Source organism: Saimiri boliviensis, chromosome 11, assembly GCF_048565385.1.
Source record: "Saimiri boliviensis isolate mSaiBol1 chromosome 11, mSaiBol1.pri, whole genome shotgun sequence".
Taxonomy (NCBI): Eukaryota; Metazoa; Chordata; class Mammalia; order Primates; family Cebidae; genus Saimiri; species Saimiri boliviensis.
The window spans coordinates 72192508-72210835 of NC_133459.1; the positions used below are offsets into that span (position 1 = coordinate 72192508).

Here is an 18328-nt window from a genome sequence, read left to right on the forward strand (position 1 = left end):
TAGAGATGGAGTTTCACTATGTTGGTCAAGCTGGTCTCAAACTCCTGGCCTCAAGTGATCCACTCACCTCGGCCTCCCAAAGTGCTGGGATTATAGGCGTGAGCCACCGCACCCAGCCCAGGTAGCCAGACTTTCTACATGCTAGACTCAGGGCTCCCAAAAGCAGAAAAGCAGAACCTGTCTGACCTTCCTAAAGCTTAGGTTCAACTGAAGCATCCCCTCAGCCACATTCTACTGGTTAGAAGTTCATTTTATTTTTCAAGCACCTTATAAACTAGGTACAGAAAAAGTAAATAAAATATAAGGTGTTCTGAGCTTGGTGATTTCAAGTAAGTTATGTATCCTGTGCCACAGTTCCCTCATCTGTAAAATGAAGATAATAATAACATTAGCACATAGAATTGATATGAGAACAAAATGAGTCAACATAAAGGGTTTAGAACAGTGTCTGGCACTTAATGATATGGTTTAGCTGTGTCCCCACCCAAATCTCATCTTAATTGTAGCTCCCATAATTTCCATGTGTTACGGGAGGGACACAGTGGGAAATAATTGAATAATAGTGGTGGTTTTCTCCACACTGTGCTCGTGGTAGTGAATAAGTCTCATGAGAGCTGATGGTTTTATAAGGGAAAACCCTTTTTGCTGGTTCTCATTCTCTCTTGTCTACCGCCATGTAAGACATGCCTTCCACCTTCTACCATGATTGTGAGGCCTTCCCAGCCAAGTGGAACAGTGAGTCCATTAAATCTCTTCTTCTTTATAAACTACCCACTCTTGAGTGCGTCTTTATCAGCACACTCACACATTTAATGGACTCACTTAGTGTGAAAACAGACTAAGACAGTAAGCACTACAAAATAATTGAATGCCTAGTTCAATTAACAATTCAAGATAAAATCTATGCTTCAAAAAGTATGTCAAGGGACCTGCAGTTTCCAGTGTGGCATGTAAGGAGCTTGGAGTAGTCACTCCATCCTAAAAACACATTAAAAAGCTGAATAAATTGAAAATCAACAACTCTTCTTAGCTACACAAAAGAAGTAAGGTAATAGGGTAAACTGCTGACCCCAAAATTGAAGCAACAGACAGACAGTACAGAAACTCATCAGAAACAGACACACAGGGAGCAGGGATGTTGGAAATATCAGACTGGGAATTGAAAATAACTAGGATTAATACACTAATGGCTCTAACAGAAAAAGTAGGCAACATACAAAAACAGATGGATAATGTAAGTAGAGAGAGAGAGATTCTAAGAAAGAATAAAAAAGAAATGCTAGAGACCAAAAACATTGTAACAGAAATGAAGAATACCTTTGAAGGGCTCATTAGTAGACTGGACATGACTGATAGAAGAATTTTGGAGTTTGAGATATGTCAACAAAAACATTCAAAACTAAAAACCAAAGAGAAAAAAAGACTGGAAAAAAAAAACAATAATATTTTAGAAGGATGTAAAGGTATAACATATGTGTAGTGAAAACGCCAAAAAAGGAAAAATAAAAAGGAACAAAAGGAGTATTTAAAACAATAATGAATGAAAATTTACTCTAATGTCAGACACTAAGCCACAGATTCAGGAAACTCAGAGAACACCAAGTAAGACAAATGTAATAAAATAAAAAAACTAAAACAAACAATAAAAAAACCCCAAACCTAGGCATTTAACATTCAAACTTCAGAAAATCAAAGATAAAGAAAAAATCTTGGAAAAAGCCAAATAATTTTTTTAAATATTACTTATAAAGGATCAAGGATAATAATTCCATTTGACTTAATAAAAATCATGCAGGCAGAAGAGAGTAGAGTGAAATATTTGAAGTTTTGAGAGAAAAAAACTCACTGACCTAGAATACCATATTGTGCAAAATTAAAAAGTGAAATACAAATAAATTCTGTCAGACAAATATTGAAGTAATTTGTTGTCAGTAGACCAGTCCTGTATGAAATATTAAAAGAAGTTCTGAGAGAAGAAAAATGATATAGGTCAGATACTAATATCTATAAGAAAGAGTGTTGGGAAAGGAACACGTGAGGATAAAATCAAAATCCCTTATTTTTCTTAGTTGAATAATTTGTTCAAAATAATAATAGCAACTAGTTTCAATTCATCCAACAACAGCAGAATACACATTGTTTTCAAGCTAACATGGTACGCTCATTCACCAAGACAGACCACATTCTGGGCCATAAAACACACCTTACCAAATTCAAAAGAACCAAAGCCATGCAATGTCTTATTTCAGATGGCAATGGAATTAAATTAGATATCAATAACAGAAAAACAGCTGAAAAATTCCAAAATACTTGGGAGATTTATAAAGAACACACGTCTCAGTAACATATAGGTCAATAAAAATTTAAAGATGTTTTGAACTAATAAAAATAAAATGTAAAATTTAACAAAATTTGTGGGATGTAGTAAAAGCAGTACTTAAAAGGAAATTCACAGCACTGAATACATATATTTGAAAAGAATAAAGATTTAAAATCAATCATCTAAGCTGCCATCTCTAGAATTTGATAAAGAGCAAATTTAATCAAAGGAAATAGGAGAAAAGTAAGTAATAAATACAGTAGGTTAGTTTTCAAAAAATTATAATTCTTAATTGTAGTCTCAAATATTCTGGGAGGGCACATATTTTATCATTATCTCATTCCAGAAGACTCCATAAATATCTATAGTCTCTGTACTAAATAAATACTTTACTCAGATTATACATAGGTTCTTCTATAATACAAAGCATCTAACCATTAACCTATAGTTCCGATCTTTAGTGAAGAATGGGGAGGTCTTTCCATATACCCTCTGTGGTTACTTTTACCATGCAATAATAAATCTTACTCCAAAATACAGCTCTTCCTTATCTGCTAGAACATTCAGAGCTAACTTTTTTCCAACTTTTATTTTAGAATCAGGGAGTACATGCACAGGTTTGTTACAAAAGTATATTGCATAATGTTGTAGTTTAAAGTATGAATGAACTTGTCATCCAAGAAGTGAGCACAGAACCCAAGAGTTTTTTTTCAACCCTTACCCATCTTTCACTTTTCCAATTCTTGTATTCCTCTCAATTACCAAACTTCATCCCAGATGTCTAATAACATAATTTTCAGTTCCTCTTAACTGATTTTTGTTTTACATGTGTCCAATATTTTAAACTCCTCTCAGTTGGTTAATTTGTAGTTGATGTGATATGAATACTAAAATAATTTAGTCTTATAAGCAGTCTTTCCTATACACTATGTTCATTTATATTTATTTTCTCTAGTAATATTCACCTGTCAACAATATGTATTTGCCAGTATATAAACAATCTTAATATTTTTAAAAATTCCAAAAAAGAGCATTATAATACCTGATTATTCCTATTAAAGAGAAAGATTAACATATGATTAATAAGTTATAGCAATAAGTTTTTATTAAAAAAACTAGTATTCTATATTCAGAATATAAAGTATGTTTCAGTTATTCATATTATTCAGCTACATATTCTGTCAAACTTTCCAATTATTTTGGAAAAGTTGGGAATTTTTCATATTTTGTTTTAAACTACCACATGCAGCATTTCAGTTTTGTTTCTCAATATTTATTTATATTGCAAATCTGAAAACTAGAATAACCCAAATGACCAGGCCCCACAGCATATCTCCTGAATCATATCATTGCAGCTATGGACCCAAATTCTATTGCCTACCATGGGGAGTGAAAAAACACTACAATTGATATCTTCTCCTCTACCAAGTTAAAACTTCTTACCACTTGATGAAAATTTAAAATATGCACATAAAAGAGAAATGCAGTCACTTTCACTCATTTTACACTTTGATAATTTTATAACTATTTTGTGAAATATATATACACATTTGTAAATTGCCAAGTTCAAATAATAATAAAATGTTCAAAGACAAATTAAGTATAGCAACGTATTACAGAAAGTATCACGGCTCCAACTACAGTTTCAAAGCAATTTTGCAGTTAAAAATAATACATCAGCACCATTATCAATAAGCCTTTCCTTGGTTTGTATCAACTAAAGTACTAATTTTTAAATTATCATATATTTTAATCACATTATATAAACCATGTCTGTAAAATAAAATGCACATTATGTTTCCTCTTTACTCCAAACTTTGATGGCAAACACATTAAGTGTAACTATACAAGGCTATAACTCATGAATATCTAAATGAAATATTAAGAAGTAAAAACTATTTATTTTGTATATCTATTTCCTTTCCAAATGTGATACAAAATAAATATTGAAAAGAAAATTTTCAAAGAAAGTCTTTGCTAAGTGTATCAATTACCTTTAGACTTCACACTTATTCACTGAACCTTTTAGATACTAGGAAGGCTGATACATCATTATTTTAAGTAATACATTAACATATTAGATTTGGTGTTCTACAGAAAAGTATTTTATAAGCATGAACTATATATGATATTAAAAGGAAATCTGAATACTAGGTTCCAGAATTATCACAACAGCTGTTAAAATATCTGCATATAAAATCAAACCATAAAAAATAATAAAAAGTTTCAGTTTTTAGAAAATCTAATTGTAAGGATACTAATCAGTAATATTTTATACATATTGTGATTACAAACATTATTTTTAGTTTAGAATGTCTGCAACATATTAAGCTTATGTCTATTAACAAAATAAAGAAATTTTATTTTTAAAATACTTTCGATTTGGATAACAAAATTTTTAAGTAAATACTGTTTTGACAAAGAATTGCTATGGGCCAGTGCAGTGACTCATGCTGTAATCCCAGAACTTTGGGAGGCCAAGACAAGAGAATGCTTGAGTCCGGGAGTGAGCTATGATCTGGCACTGCACTCCAAACTGGGTGACAAGTTGTCTCTAAAAGTAAAAATCCTGTCTTTAAAAATATTTTAAAATTGCCATGATTTTATACTGCAGAAAAAAATATATTTTCAAAAAAAAAATAAGAAGGTTAGAGTCTAGTAGAACAGTCTGACCAGTACATGTGCCCTAGAAAATGAATATAGAATATAGTGCATTTGAGTTAATATAAATAACCTTGATAGCTCAAAACATTATATTTTCATGGCATCATATTCTCTATGCTTGCAAATGACAAATTATGATTATTTTTTCTTTAAATGTATTGGCTTTTTAAATTTTAGAAGGCTATATACTTCTGTTCAGAAAAAAAAAGCTTTTGTGAGACACCATTTTTCAACTTCCATTTTTATTCCAACTTGTATAATGCAAAAGCATAAACCTAAAAAAACTAAAAGGTAATGAGCCAGAAAATGGATATTAAACAACCAAAGTTAATCAAAATATTCACAGAAAATAATCTGCACAGAAATCACTTCTTAATAAGGAAATTAGCACAACAAATATTTCCTCTAGCCCCAAACACTCCTTGGTTAGCTTTCACACAACAGATTTTGGATCTCCTAAAATTACGCCATTAATACCTTTCTCTTAAGTGTCATAAATATTGAATTACATTAATTAAAATTTAGTTCTTGGATCTACTAATTTATATTCTTCAAGCACTTGGCCTCTCTCTGTCCCTTTCCCTTCCATGAAACCTCATGCTGATATTTGGACAAAGTAGATTATGATTACACTACTAGGGAATTCCATTTGGAAAAAAAATCTACAGAATACTAAGGAAGGAAGTATAATATAAGTTCAGGGGTGGGAGAATGTTTCCCTGCACTACAGAAAGTTGAGGGGTGTAAGGGTTCCTTCAATAGGGCATGGTGAGAAAAAATATATATATTTAAGAAGTAAGTTGAGAGCAGGCTAGCTAAGTAAATAAATTCAAATAAAACAAACTGTAAAAAGAGAATTTTTGCTTTTTCTGTATGTCAGGAAGAGTAGCAGGAGGAAGCAAGTGGTTAAACAGAGCCATGAAGTACTAGCACTGGAAATAAATACAGCCTTAGCTTGTCTTGACCACAGCATGCACAGTGAGCTCCACACTATATAATCCAGGACCCTATTCATTTGGCTTCAACTCCTTCATATAAAGAAGGGGGGAAATTAAAACATGCTTCTCTATAATTTCCACACAACAGTCGTAGTTATGCCGGTAGTAATAAAAAAATGTAACTGGCATTGGGTTGGAAGGCATTTTAATGGAGGGATGAAAATGTTGTAAACCTGTACTTCAATAAAGTTGTTTTTAAAAAAAATCTGTATCATTCTTCCTAATGGCAGTTCTTCAGATACTCTCTACTCTCCTCCAAGAAATATAAAGCCCAAATGCCTCCATAGAATATAATTTTTCAATTTATTATAATTTAGTATGTTCAATGTCTTTTTAAAAACATGGAATCCAAAACTAAACAGATTTTTCCTGTGTGCTTGATTTGTACAGAATTAATGGGCTTAAAGACTGTTATAATTTACTCTGGTAAAATGATATTCTGGTAAATATCTGGAAAAACTGTGTGGCAAATACTCTAATAAAATAATACTCTGGTAGCTTAAGATGGTAAACATTATAATATCATACTATTGTATTATATTGAATATGAACTTAAATAAAATCCCTAGACTTTCTCTGCCCCTAACAATCAACTTCCAAGGAAATTTACTCTCACTCATATATATGGTGTTTTTTATTTTTTTACTTAAAAAATAATCTTAATGAAAATTTGAGAAATGTAGGGAACAGAAGCCATAGCTGATAATATGGTATATTTATTTCCAGCAAATTTTGATTGCATAATATAGTCATTGAGGAAAAAATAATATTCCATTTATATGACCATCCTTCCCAGATCCAAGAAATATTATATTTAATATTCTGTATAATACCTTCCCAGAAAAAAGAAATATTCTATTTAATATTCTATATGATAGAATCTGACATATCACTGTTTGTCTCCTCATGGTTGTTATCACTGGATTTTTTATTTGGTTACTTCTTCCTTGTTTATCTACCTTATTAGAATGTACAGACACCAAACATATAGGCTCTGCTGACCTTCATTCCCTTGGGACCTCACCTAGTCCAACCGTTAAAATTAATTCTATCTACTTGCTGACAATTCTCAAAATCACATCTCTAGCCCAGACCTCTCTCCTAAATTCTGGACTCACATGTATAATGCATACAGACACATACACACAAACTTCCATTACATATTCACTGCATACACATATGTCTGTTTATTCCACGTGTCAAAAATCAAATTCTGAACTCTATTACCCACCAACCTTCCTCAGTCAGAAACCCACCCATCTCAACTGATGACCAATCCATCCCAAGGCAGTCATCTTTGACTTCTCTTTTTCTCTTACACTCCTCACCCATTAATTCCTTCAGCACATTTTATTGTTTTTGTCTTAAACAATATATCCAGAATCTGACCAACTTCTCACCATCCTGCTACCATCCTGGCCAACCCTTCACCAACTCTCACCTGCTTTATTGCAGTAACCTCCAAACAAGTCTCCCTGCTTCTGTCTTTCCCCCATCTCCCATTATAATCGATTCTCATATCTCTGAGTGATCTCTTTAAACATAAGGTAAGTCACTTCATAACCCTGCAATGGCTTTGTTTTCCTCAAGAGTGAAAACCAAAAATTTTTCCGTGGCCCCTTGTTCCTTTCTGACCTCTTGCTGCTTTCTCCTTTGCTTACTCACTCAAGTCTCTGTATTTTCTAAATATTCTTCAGTAAGGTACGTTTTTTATTAATAAAAAGTTTTAAATGATAAAGGTATAAAAGACTAATCTAATCTGCCATTTTACCCAAATGCTTCCACTACTAGAACAGGATTGAATAACAAATCTGAAAAGAAAAACTAAGTAAATTTATGACAAGAGTTTATGGTGCCCTGAATGCCTACATGCCTAATGAAGACGTTGATAAACACAGTTCTCAAAAAACCAAACGGTATGGTGAAATAGCACAAGTTCTGGGTTTGGGATTGAAATATATTTCTTAAATATTTTATTACTTACTAATTGTGATACCTTGACCAGGTCACTATTCTCTCTGATTCAATTTTCCTCTGTGTAAAGATGAAGTGATCAATCTGTAAAACTAATAAACTTGGTGTTCTACAACAGGAACACCTCTACATAGCTACCAAAAACACACCTAATAAGGCTGACTTATTCCTAAGAATGTTATTGAACATTCTAGATTAATCTGCATATACAAAAGAATGACAGAAAAGAAACCAAAATACCAAAAATGTTTGGAGCCTGGTTGCGGATAGAGTTTTATACAATTTCCAAAATCACTATCTGGGAGATTGTCGTGGGTACCCTACTAAGAATAAACAGAGGGGTGGGGTGGCTCACTCTCTAGGAACCACAAACTTAATGTTCTTTAAAAGAACAGAGATTTTAAATAGACTGTATAGGTATCAGGACCCAGGGTTGGGGGCAGATGGCTCTACGTGACCTGGGGTGGCGTGGGAAAGGGGAAAGATGGAGAAAATCTTCTGTCAGGATCTCCTGGGGAGCTGCTCCCGGCTGAAACAAACCGCCAGTTAGGACGAGTCGCCTTTGATGTGGAAGTTGGGAAGCTAGATTGTTCCTCAGCGTGTCGGTTCTAACAATTTTGTTACCCAACCCGAACCACTCACCGGGTCTACTGGGCTGCAGGCCCTTAAGGGTTGGAAACAAGCGGCCCAGGCCCAACACAGTCAGACAAATCGCTGGGTGGCCATCTGCTCCTGAGACAATTGCTAGAGAAACACGACAAGATTCACCTTCACCCCATCAAGGTTTTCCGAGCGTCGGCCGAGGCGCTCCGGGGGCGTGGTTATGGGAGCGACGCACGGAAGGGGCGGTTCAGCAACAACCGTACCGAGGAGCACGCCAGGGCGCATGCGTGCTCTGCTGCGCGGGCTGTGGGAAGGTTGGGCTATGGCAGCTGCTCGGGACCCTCCGGAAGTATCGCTGAGAGAAGCCACCCAGCGAAAATTGCGGAGGTTTTCCGAGCTGAGAGGTACCAGAGAAGGAACGAACCTGAGTTCTCCCGGGCGATGGAGAGGGAGGGTGCTTTTGCGTGCCAGGAGTTTTGCTGGACTGTCACTTCCCGTCTGCTTCTCATCTGCAGGCCTGTGACTGGCTCAGAAGTAGCTAGCTAATAATCCTTCTGAGTTTTTTCTTCTTCTCACTGTCCCTGCTTAACATTATGCTTGTTGCTTACTTTATTCTTAGTAGTGTAGGTATTAAATAAGGGCGAAGGAAGAAGACTAAAGAAAATCTGACTAGTGAAGTTATGCATTGATTAGCTCGTTGGTAAAAGTTACTTCAAGTAAATCTAAAAGATCTGAAGCACAGTATTTAGATTTTAGACCTTTATGAGTAGATACCAACCCCCTATCTACTTCATAGTTTACATTACCTTCACCTACTCCTGTAATGTAAGCACTCGTTGAGGGAGCAACAGAACATGGAGGAATTATGGATTAAAAACTAAAAGGGAGAAATTTGTCATTAAAAAATTGGCTATGCCACTTAATCCCCGTACAACTGTCTAATAAAAGTGATTAAACTTTTGATACAGTGACTAACAAATATTGGGACTAATACTTGGATAACAGTAAAATGTTCACGACTGTTAGATTCTAGCTGACAAGTTACGTTTGTTAACTAATTAAAACATTTAATCATTTTGTTTGTCAATAAAGAGATTCCAACCGTCTACTAAAAGTGCAGACTGTCTTTTAAAGAGGTCATTAGAGAGTTGGGACCTTCTAAATATTCTAACAGCCTATTTAAGTTTGCATGGTTCATCTTAAAGTAATAGAAAACAAAGTACCTACATTTATAAATAGCAGCATTGATGGAATGGATCTTTGGATTGTGTCTTTCTTCATCACCTAACACTAAATGGCCCTGATATATAAGAATTGATTTGCAAAACTGGTAATAGTCTTTGGCAAGTGAAATTAGCTCTCTTAATCAAGAAAAATTGTATCTTTCAGAATTTATAGATAAACGGAATTGTAGACCGTAAAAGGAGGGAATAATCAAAAGAGAGTGAAAAAAAAAAAAAGAACTTGTGAGCAGTCCTTATTATAACTATTTTGATTTATACTAATGCACCACTAATTATTTCCTAGCTCTCAAAAGCCAAAGATACATTTGGAAGATGATAATAAATGTTATCTTCTTTTTCATCTTTCTAAATAGGCAAACCTGTGACAGCGAGAAAATTCTGATAATTTTTGTTGTTATTTTCTTGCTTTTTCCAAATAGGCAAAGTGGTAGCACCTGGAGAATTCTGGGACATAGTTGCAATAACAGCAGCTGATGAAAAACAGGAACTTGCTTACAATCAACAGCTGTCCGAAAAGCTGAAAAGAAAGGAGTTACCCCTTGGAGTTCAATATCACGTTTTTGTAGATCCTGCTGGAGCCAAAATTGGTACGCACTTTATGGTCAGGTTTATAATATATTCCCTAAGCAGAATAATCATTGAAGAAAAGCTTTTCTGTGGCTTACAGTTTACAAGCTGCATATCTCTACCTACAGCTTTACATACTTTAAAATTTGTAGAACAGGGCGTATCAACTCTTCTTACCCATTATGACTTACCTTGAACAACTTCTAGAATGTTACTTAAAAGATAATTTTTTTAGTTTTAATGAAATTTACACTACTCAGGTAGGAATGTTCTTTTGGACCTTATCAGTGGAGCCCTTAAAGTCCTCCCAGCTCCACAGTTTTTCCAGCAGTTTACATGAAGAAGGCAAATGGGGAAAAAATACTCCTGGCCTTTTGGAGATATAATGCAGTATGCAAAATAACACTGTCACATAGTTTAAATATCATTAAACATATATTTGAAAACCCTAGTTTAGTTCAACTTTGCCCTTTGACCTTCCATTATGAAGAGAAATAAATGCTCTTTTTCTGAAGGCTATTTTCTATGTGCTTTCTACTAAAAGTTGAGGCACCTTGATACCAGAGATAGGATATCTGCATATGACATTAGCGTTATTCTAATTATCGAATGTTATTTTTATTTTATCCTTGCAACTATGAGGTCAGTACTCTTATTATTTCCATAGATGAGACTCTGAGGTACCTAGAGTTAAGTAACTGGCCCAGGATAACTAATGTGGTAGTTATATTTAATATATATTTTTTTGTAATCCAAGTTCTGAAAATCTTTTTTCAAAAGGAACTCTAACTTGTGTTTTTGATTGTGTCATTTGGGAGAATTCTTTAAATGGGCTTTGTGATTTGTAACTCTGAATGTTTATACTTATCAGTCTTCTAGTGTGCAGATTTTGTAATTTATTCTTTCTTATAATTACTATTTTGGGGAGAATGTTACCTCATCATTTATTACTGAGGGTTGCTGTCCGGGTTTCGTTGCTAATTTATTGTCTGGTTGTTTACTATGAGATGATTTTAATTTTGTTCTATTGGCAATTCCTTTGGTATCTGTCTATTTAATTATTGCTGAAAGCCAAATCTTTAATGTTATATAACACCTAAATTTACTGTCATGACACTTTTAGTAGGTTTCTATGAAATAAATTGTGCTTTTTAACTTTATTTTTAAGGAAATGGAGGATCAACACTTTGTGCCCTTCAATGTTTGGAAAAGCTATGTGGAGATAAATGGAATTCTTTTACCATCCTATTAATTCACTCTGGTAAAGTTATAATTTACTAATTTACATTTTCTTTTGAGTTTTCCACTTTTAATGCTTTAGAGACTTTTTTCTTGCTTGCAAATACTTTGCTTCTGTTTTTTAAAAAAATCTTTGAAGTTATTCTGCTTTGAAAACAAATGTTTTCTGATTTTCATGATTTTTGTAGGTTGTAAGTAATATAGTGATTTTCACAAATTTTACCCTTAAAATTGTAGATCACATATATCATCAACTTTTTATGAATATTGTTTTGTTTTTGTATGTACAGAAAATTATTTTTCTAAGACAGGACTCATTCAAATGTGAATAGTTTTCAGGAATGCTTTAGTGGGGATTTTTCTTTTAATTTTAATTTTAATTTTAAGTTCCCAGATACATGTGCAGGTTTGTTGCATAGGTAAATGTGTGTCATGGTTGTTTGCCGCGCCTATCAACCCATCACTGGTATTAAGCCTAGCATGTGTTAGCTATTTTTCCTAACGCCTTTTTCTCCCTTGGTGGAGATTCTTGCTTTGGGAGAAGGCTGGTTTAACACTATCATTACTTGACTTTTCCTGGTACTTTCTATCTTGCATTTTTGTATGATTATTGGTAGCCAAAGGCCACAATGTTTAAAAATAAAAGGGAAATGTGACAAGATAAGGAGTGGACAAGTAAATATATAAGGGAAAAATCACACAAAAGAAGACATTTTAAAACAGAAAACTAGGAAGGACATAGTCTCAGAATAAAGATAGCCTTTTAAATTGAATACATTTAGTTGTATGAAAATTTTGGTTACATGAAAACCTTTGTTGTTTTTCTCTATATGTTAAGGGACTAATGAAAACTGTCATGAATTGACACCAGTCCAGGGACAGGTGTTCTAGAATCATTCATCTGCACGGCTTCCAAGGCACTTTCTAACTCTTATGATTTACATAGAAAACAATGATTCTTTGTAAAGATGATGTCAAAGTAGAGCATCCAAGTTCTGGTTTTAAGACTAAAAATTGAAGCCAGGCGCGGTGGCTCAAGTCTGTAATCCCAGCACTTTGGGAGGCTGAGGTGGGTGAATCACGAGGTCGAGAGATCGAGACCATCCTGGTCAACATGGTGAAACCCCGTCTCTACTAAAAATACAAAACATTAGCTGGGCATGGTGGCGCGTGCCTGTAATCCCAGCTACTCAGGAGGCTGAGGCAGGAGAATTGCCTGAACCCAGGAGGCGTAGGTTTCGGTGAGCCGAGATCGCGCCATTGCACTCCAGCCTGGGTAACAAGAGTGAAACTCGGTCTAAAAAAAAAAAAAAAGACTAAAAATTCGTAAAAAGATCACATTGACAATTTTATTTATGAGAACTATTATTATTATCAGTTTAGTAAAAATAAATTAGATATCAGGAAATGTATAGATAATTGTTTTTATTTTTTGGAAATAGATAATTCTTACAGGTAAATTTTACTATTGGCTGGTCTTTGGAGAAAGAAAAAAATAGAAAGTTATTAGCTCTCTTTTGTTGAACAATGTACCATGTGCCAAGTGCTTTGCATATATTATTGATCTTCAGTAATAATCTTACTAAAACATTTTTACTTTATAAACTTTTTAATTTTTTTAAACTTTTTGACTGTATTATTATAATAACACTTAGCTTAACATGCAAACACTATACAGCTGAACAAAAATATCTTCTTTATATAATTAGGGTTTATTTTGTTGTTTTTATTTTCACTTTTTAAAACTTTTGGTTAGAAAGGAAGACACAAACACATTAGCCTAGGCTGACACTGGGTCAGAATCATCAGTATCACTGTCTTCTACCTCTATTGCCCTATTAGAGTTCAGGAGCTGTCATCTCCTATAATAACAATGCCTTCTTCTGGAATATTTCCAGAAGGACCTGCCTGAGGCCATTTTATGCTTAGGTTTTTTTTTTTTTTTTTTTTTATGTATCATATGAATTTATTCTAAAATAACAATCAGAAGTACAGTATAGTAAATACCTAAACCAGTAACATAGTCATTTATTACCAAGTATTGTGTACAATCCATAATTATATTTGCTGTACTTTAGTAAACTGGCAGCACAGTAGGTTTGTTTATACCAGCATTACCACAAACACTTGAGTAGTGTATTGTGCTAGGACATTACAATGGCTACAACATCACTAGGTGATAGGAATTTTTCAGCTTCTTTATAATCTTATTGGACAACCATTGTATGTTCTGTCCATCATTGAGCAAAATGTTGTAAAGAAGCAAGTGACTGTGATATATTAGTTTTCTATAACTTTTATTTTCTGTGAAGTAGATTTTTAATTAGAAGTCTAAACATGGTTGACATTTGTTGTTTAAAATGTAGATACAGGCTGGGCACAGTGGCTTACACTTGTAATCCCAGCCCTTTGGGAGGCCCAGGCAGATGCATCACTTGAGGTCAGGAGTTCAAGAGCAGCCTGGCCAACATAGTGAAACCTCGTGTCTACTAAAAATACAAAAATTAGCCAGGTGTGGTGGTGAGCACCTGTAATCTCAGTTACTCAGGAGACTAAGGCAGAAGAATCACTTGAACCCAGGAGGTTGAGGTTGCAGTGAGCTGAGATTGTGCCACTACACTCCAGCCTGGATGACAGAGTGAGACACTGTTTTAAAAAAAAAAAAATGTAGGTACAACATCATGTTTTGGCCCCTGTCCTTTTTATTTGTTATACATTTAATTCAAAACATTTCATTGGCTCTGCAGTATACTTAAATTTTTTTCCTGACCTAGAGTTTTTAGAATTGTGTTATATCAAATGGCAACAAGAGAATTTCTCTTTGAATTTTTAATCTAGAGTTCATTATTCTTTCCTGATTTACAATAACACATGGTATATATTAAATATCTTTAGAGATATTTTGGTTTGTAACTGATGCCCCTGGGGTTTGAAAATTTATTATCAATACCGCAGTTTTTAAATGGTTATCATGTTTTAATTTTATAGGTGGCTACAGTCAACGACTTCCAAATGCAAGTGCTCTGGGAAAAATTTTCACTGCTTTACCTCTTGGTAACCCTATTTATCAGATGCTAGAATTAAAACTAGCCATGTACATTGATTTCCCCTCACATATGAATCCTGGAATTCTGGTTACCTGTGCAGATGATATTGAACTGTATAGTATTGGAGAATTTGAGTTTATTAGGTTTGACAAACCTGGCTTTACTGCTTTAGCTCATCCTTCTAGTTTGACGATAGGTACCACACATGGAGTATTTGTCTTAGAGCCTTTTGATGATTTAAAACATAGAGACCTTGAATACAGGTCTTGCCATCGTTTCCTTCATAAGCCCAGCATAGAAAAGATGTATCAATTTAATGCTGTGTGTAGATCTGGACATTTCTGTCAACAGGACTTTGCTGGCGGTGACATTGCTGATCTTAAATTAGACTCTGACTATGTCTATACAGATAGCCTATTTTATATGGATCATAAATCAGCAAAAATGTTACTTGCTTTTTATGAAAAAATAGGCACACTGAACTGTGAAATAGATGCCTATGGTGACTTTCTACAGGCTTTGGGACCTGGAGCAACTGTGGAGTACACCAGAAACACATCAAATGTCATTAAAGAAGAGTCAGAGTTGGTAGAAATGAGGCAGAGAATATTTCATCTTCTTAAAGGAACATCACTAAATGTTGTTGTTCTTAATAACTCCAAATTTTATCACATTGGAACAACTGAAGAATATTTGTTTTACTTTACCTCTGATAACAGTTTAAAGTCAGAGCTTGGCTTACAGTCCATAACTTTTAGTATCTTTCCAGATACACCAGAATGCTCTGGCAAAACATCCTGTATCATTCAAAGCATACTGGATTCAACATGTTCTGTGGCACCTGGCTCAGTTGTGGAGTATTCCCGATTGGGGCCTGATGTTTCAGTTGGGGAGAACTGCATTATTAGTGGTTCCCACATCATAACAAAAGCTCCCCTGCCTGCATATTCTTTTGTGTGTTCCTTAAGCTTGAAGATGAATAGATGCTTAAAGTATTCCACTATGGCATTTGGAGTGCAAGACAACTTGAAAAAGAGTGTGAAAACATTGTCAGATATAAAGTTACTTCAATTCTTTGGAGTCTGTTTTCTGTCATGCTTAGATGTTTGGAATCTTAAAGTTACAGAGGAGCTGTTCTCTGGTAATAAGACGTGTCTGAGTTTGTGGACTGCACGCATTTTCCCAGTTTGTTCTTCTTTGAGTGATTCGGTTACAACATCCCTAAGGATGTTAAATGCTGTTAAGAACAAGTCAGCATTCAACCTGAATAGTTATAGGTTGTTGTCCATTGAAGAAATGCTTATCTACAAAGATGTAGAAGATATGATAACTTATAGGGAGCAAATTTTTCTAGAAGTCAGTTTAAAAAGCAATTTGATTTAAAGATATTTTAAACATTGTACACTTTGCCTTTTTGAGTAACATTCCAGAGATAGGTATTTTCTGTAGGCTGTTTCACTGAACTTAATTAATGAAAATTGTCTTAACATAATTGCTGTAGATAATGTTAATAACACAAAAGTACATATAAATCATATTTGATGAAGACTATTTCAAGACTAAGTTGAGAAAAGTGATACTTTTTTGGATGTATATCACAGTTTTGGTTTTTAATAATGATGGATTTATGGAGCATTGTTTTTCACATAATTAGTTTAAAAGGTAATTTTCTAAGCACACCTTTGGAGAATTTTTTCATCTTTTTTGAGGCTTTTGATCCAATAAAGTTAGAAGTATTCATTGTCAATTCTCCCCTCAACTGTAATTCTATTTTGACTAATAAAAATGGCATACTTTACAGTCTTCAGAGTACTGTAGGAATATGGTAAAAATACTTTTTCAGAAAGAAATCCATAGCTGACAGATTCACTCAGTGCCCAATATATTGTGATTATTTTAGTTGATAAATAGCTAGTTACAAAGATCTCTGAAATTGATGATAAAATTTGTATCTCATTGATTTTATCAAAATGAAACTAAAAGCACACATGTACGATACCCTTGAACATGTGTTTGTGTATCTTTAAAATTTTCCCTTATGTTCCATTCCATAGCAAAACACACACAAATGCACACAAAACTCAGTTTATCTGTGGGGAAAGTGGTAGTAATAATTGAGATTCATCAATAATTATATAATTTCACTATGGACATTACTTTCATTATCTCCTATCAGTGCTTCTAACAAAATTTAAATTACCAAATGAACTGACTTTACTTTTCATCTTATTTTTTGTCCACACACTGGTGTTGCTGAGAAGCAAATAATTGGCCTAAATGCAGACATCAAGAGACAGGCAGAAAAATGGAAAAACTGAGATAATGCACAGATGATAAACACTTTCAAGAAAATAAAAATTGGCTGAAATCTCAAGTTATGTGTTTCTATATTGGTATAAGCACATAAGTGAAAAGTCTTCATACTAAAGTGTAATAAAGATTTGTCAGCGTGTTTTTTAAATGAAACAACTAGTCTGTGCTACTTTTATTTGTATGTTAACATGTCAGTATAAAAATTGCCAAACTAGAAGTAGCTTGTCTATAACCTTCAGTTATGATACTTTGTGTGCATGTTTTTTTTTTTTTTCCCCCCAAGGTTTTTCCCAAGGAGAAGATACAAATATATGGTAGCTATTGTTTATAAATAATTGATTTACTTGCAGATTTTTCAAAGGATGTTATATGTTTGTCATTCATTAAATGTTCGAAATTTTAGTTTTACCAAATCTGTAGTGCCACCAGTTAAAATAATCACATTATTTTATGTTCCATTAAGAACAACACAATAAAATATGATACAATACTTTCTTTGTTACTTGAAATTTTCATATTTATTTGAGATCTCTTTTAGATGTTTTAAATATATTTTATTTAACCCTCTTGCATATACATGTAAAATAACAAAAAAGTGAAATATTGAGATATCATCAAAACATTTCTATAGCTTCACATTCAAACTGTCCTGCAGCACTTTCAACTCAGAGTTAATGATATGCATATGTCCATCTAATACCATCTTCTCTGCTTTCAGAGCTACTGGTAAGGCTGTATTTCCTGAGTGCTCTAACACTACTGTCTGAATTATTTTTTTACCAAGCCCATACTCCTGCAAGTTTTGATACCCTTCTATTTGACAAAACTCAGTTTTACTTTTGCTTCAGTTTAATCACAGGTCCTTCGAACATAGGACCTGTGATTCTATTCAAAGTCAGAAAGATTTCTGACAAAGTGATGTTAATATGAAAATTAACATGTTAATATGAAAATTATTGTTTGGTAAACCAGAAGTGACCTGTCTGAAGCCTTCAATTATGGTATTTGTGTATTTATTATTTTTTCTTTTTCAAGGTTCTTTTTAGAGAAAATATATGGTAGCTGTTGTTTAACATTTACTTGTAGAGCTTTCAGAGGATGTTACATCTTTATTAATTGCTCAATACTGTGTTTTGCCTAATTTGAATTTTAATCATAACCCTGCACAATGCATGGATTCTGGTTGCTTTGAAATAGCTCTGTTCAAAGAACTTATGAATGTCTCTTGCTTTGAGACGTATTGCTTGGTGTGTAGTAGCACAAATGTACCACAAATAGTATACCTTATTCAACTGAAGTGACAGTCATATACACAGATATGACCAAGTTCACATGTGAGCAAGTAACAACTCCATGACT

The 18328-nt window shown here is 33.8% G+C and overlaps 2 protein-coding genes across 3 annotated transcripts in view; one reads left to right on the forward strand and one right to left on the reverse strand.

Annotated features, from left to right (window-relative positions):
- Window positions 1–8779, reverse strand: part of LRRIQ3 (leucine rich repeats and IQ motif containing 3) — a 146905-nt gene extending 138126 nt beyond the window's left edge. The window contains exon 1 of the mRNA XM_003921413.4: window positions 8599–8779. The gene's annotated coding sequence lies outside the window, so the exon portion shown is untranslated. The remainder of the gene's footprint in view (window positions 1–8598) is intronic.
- Window positions 8780–8842: 63 nt separating this feature from the next.
- Window positions 8843–18266, forward strand: FPGT (fucose-1-phosphate guanylyltransferase). Of its 2 annotated transcripts, none has more exons than XM_010347540.3 (4): window positions 8843–8963; window positions 10223–10390; window positions 11539–11631; window positions 14598–18266. In XM_010347540.3, the coding sequence occupies exons 1-4, from the start codon at window positions 8843–8845 to the stop codon at window positions 16037–16039; spliced, it is 1824 nt and encodes a 607-aa protein (XP_010345842.1). In that variant the 3' UTR covers window positions 16040–18266. The 2 variants fall into 2 exon arrangements, with proteins under 2 accessions (XP_010345842.1, XP_010345854.2); XM_010347552.3 differs by having other exon boundaries at window positions 8845–8963; window positions 15415–15678.
- Window positions 18267–18328: the final 62 nt, after the last annotated feature.

Excerpts from the sequence above, each read along its gene's own strand:
- FPGT (XM_010347540.3), top strand. The coding sequence starts at position 8,843 with ATGCGTGCTCTGCTGCGCGGGCTGTGGGAAGGTTGGGCTATGGCAGCT. Across the intron at positions 8,964-10,222 it reads GAGGTTTTCCGAGCTGAGAG|GCAAAGTGGTAGCACCTGGA; the intron begins GTACCAGAGAAG and ends TTTTCCAAATAG. Across the intron at positions 11,632-14,597 it reads CATCCTATTAATTCACTCTG|GTGGCTACAGTCAACGACTT; the intron begins GTAAAGTTATAA and ends TTAATTTTATAG.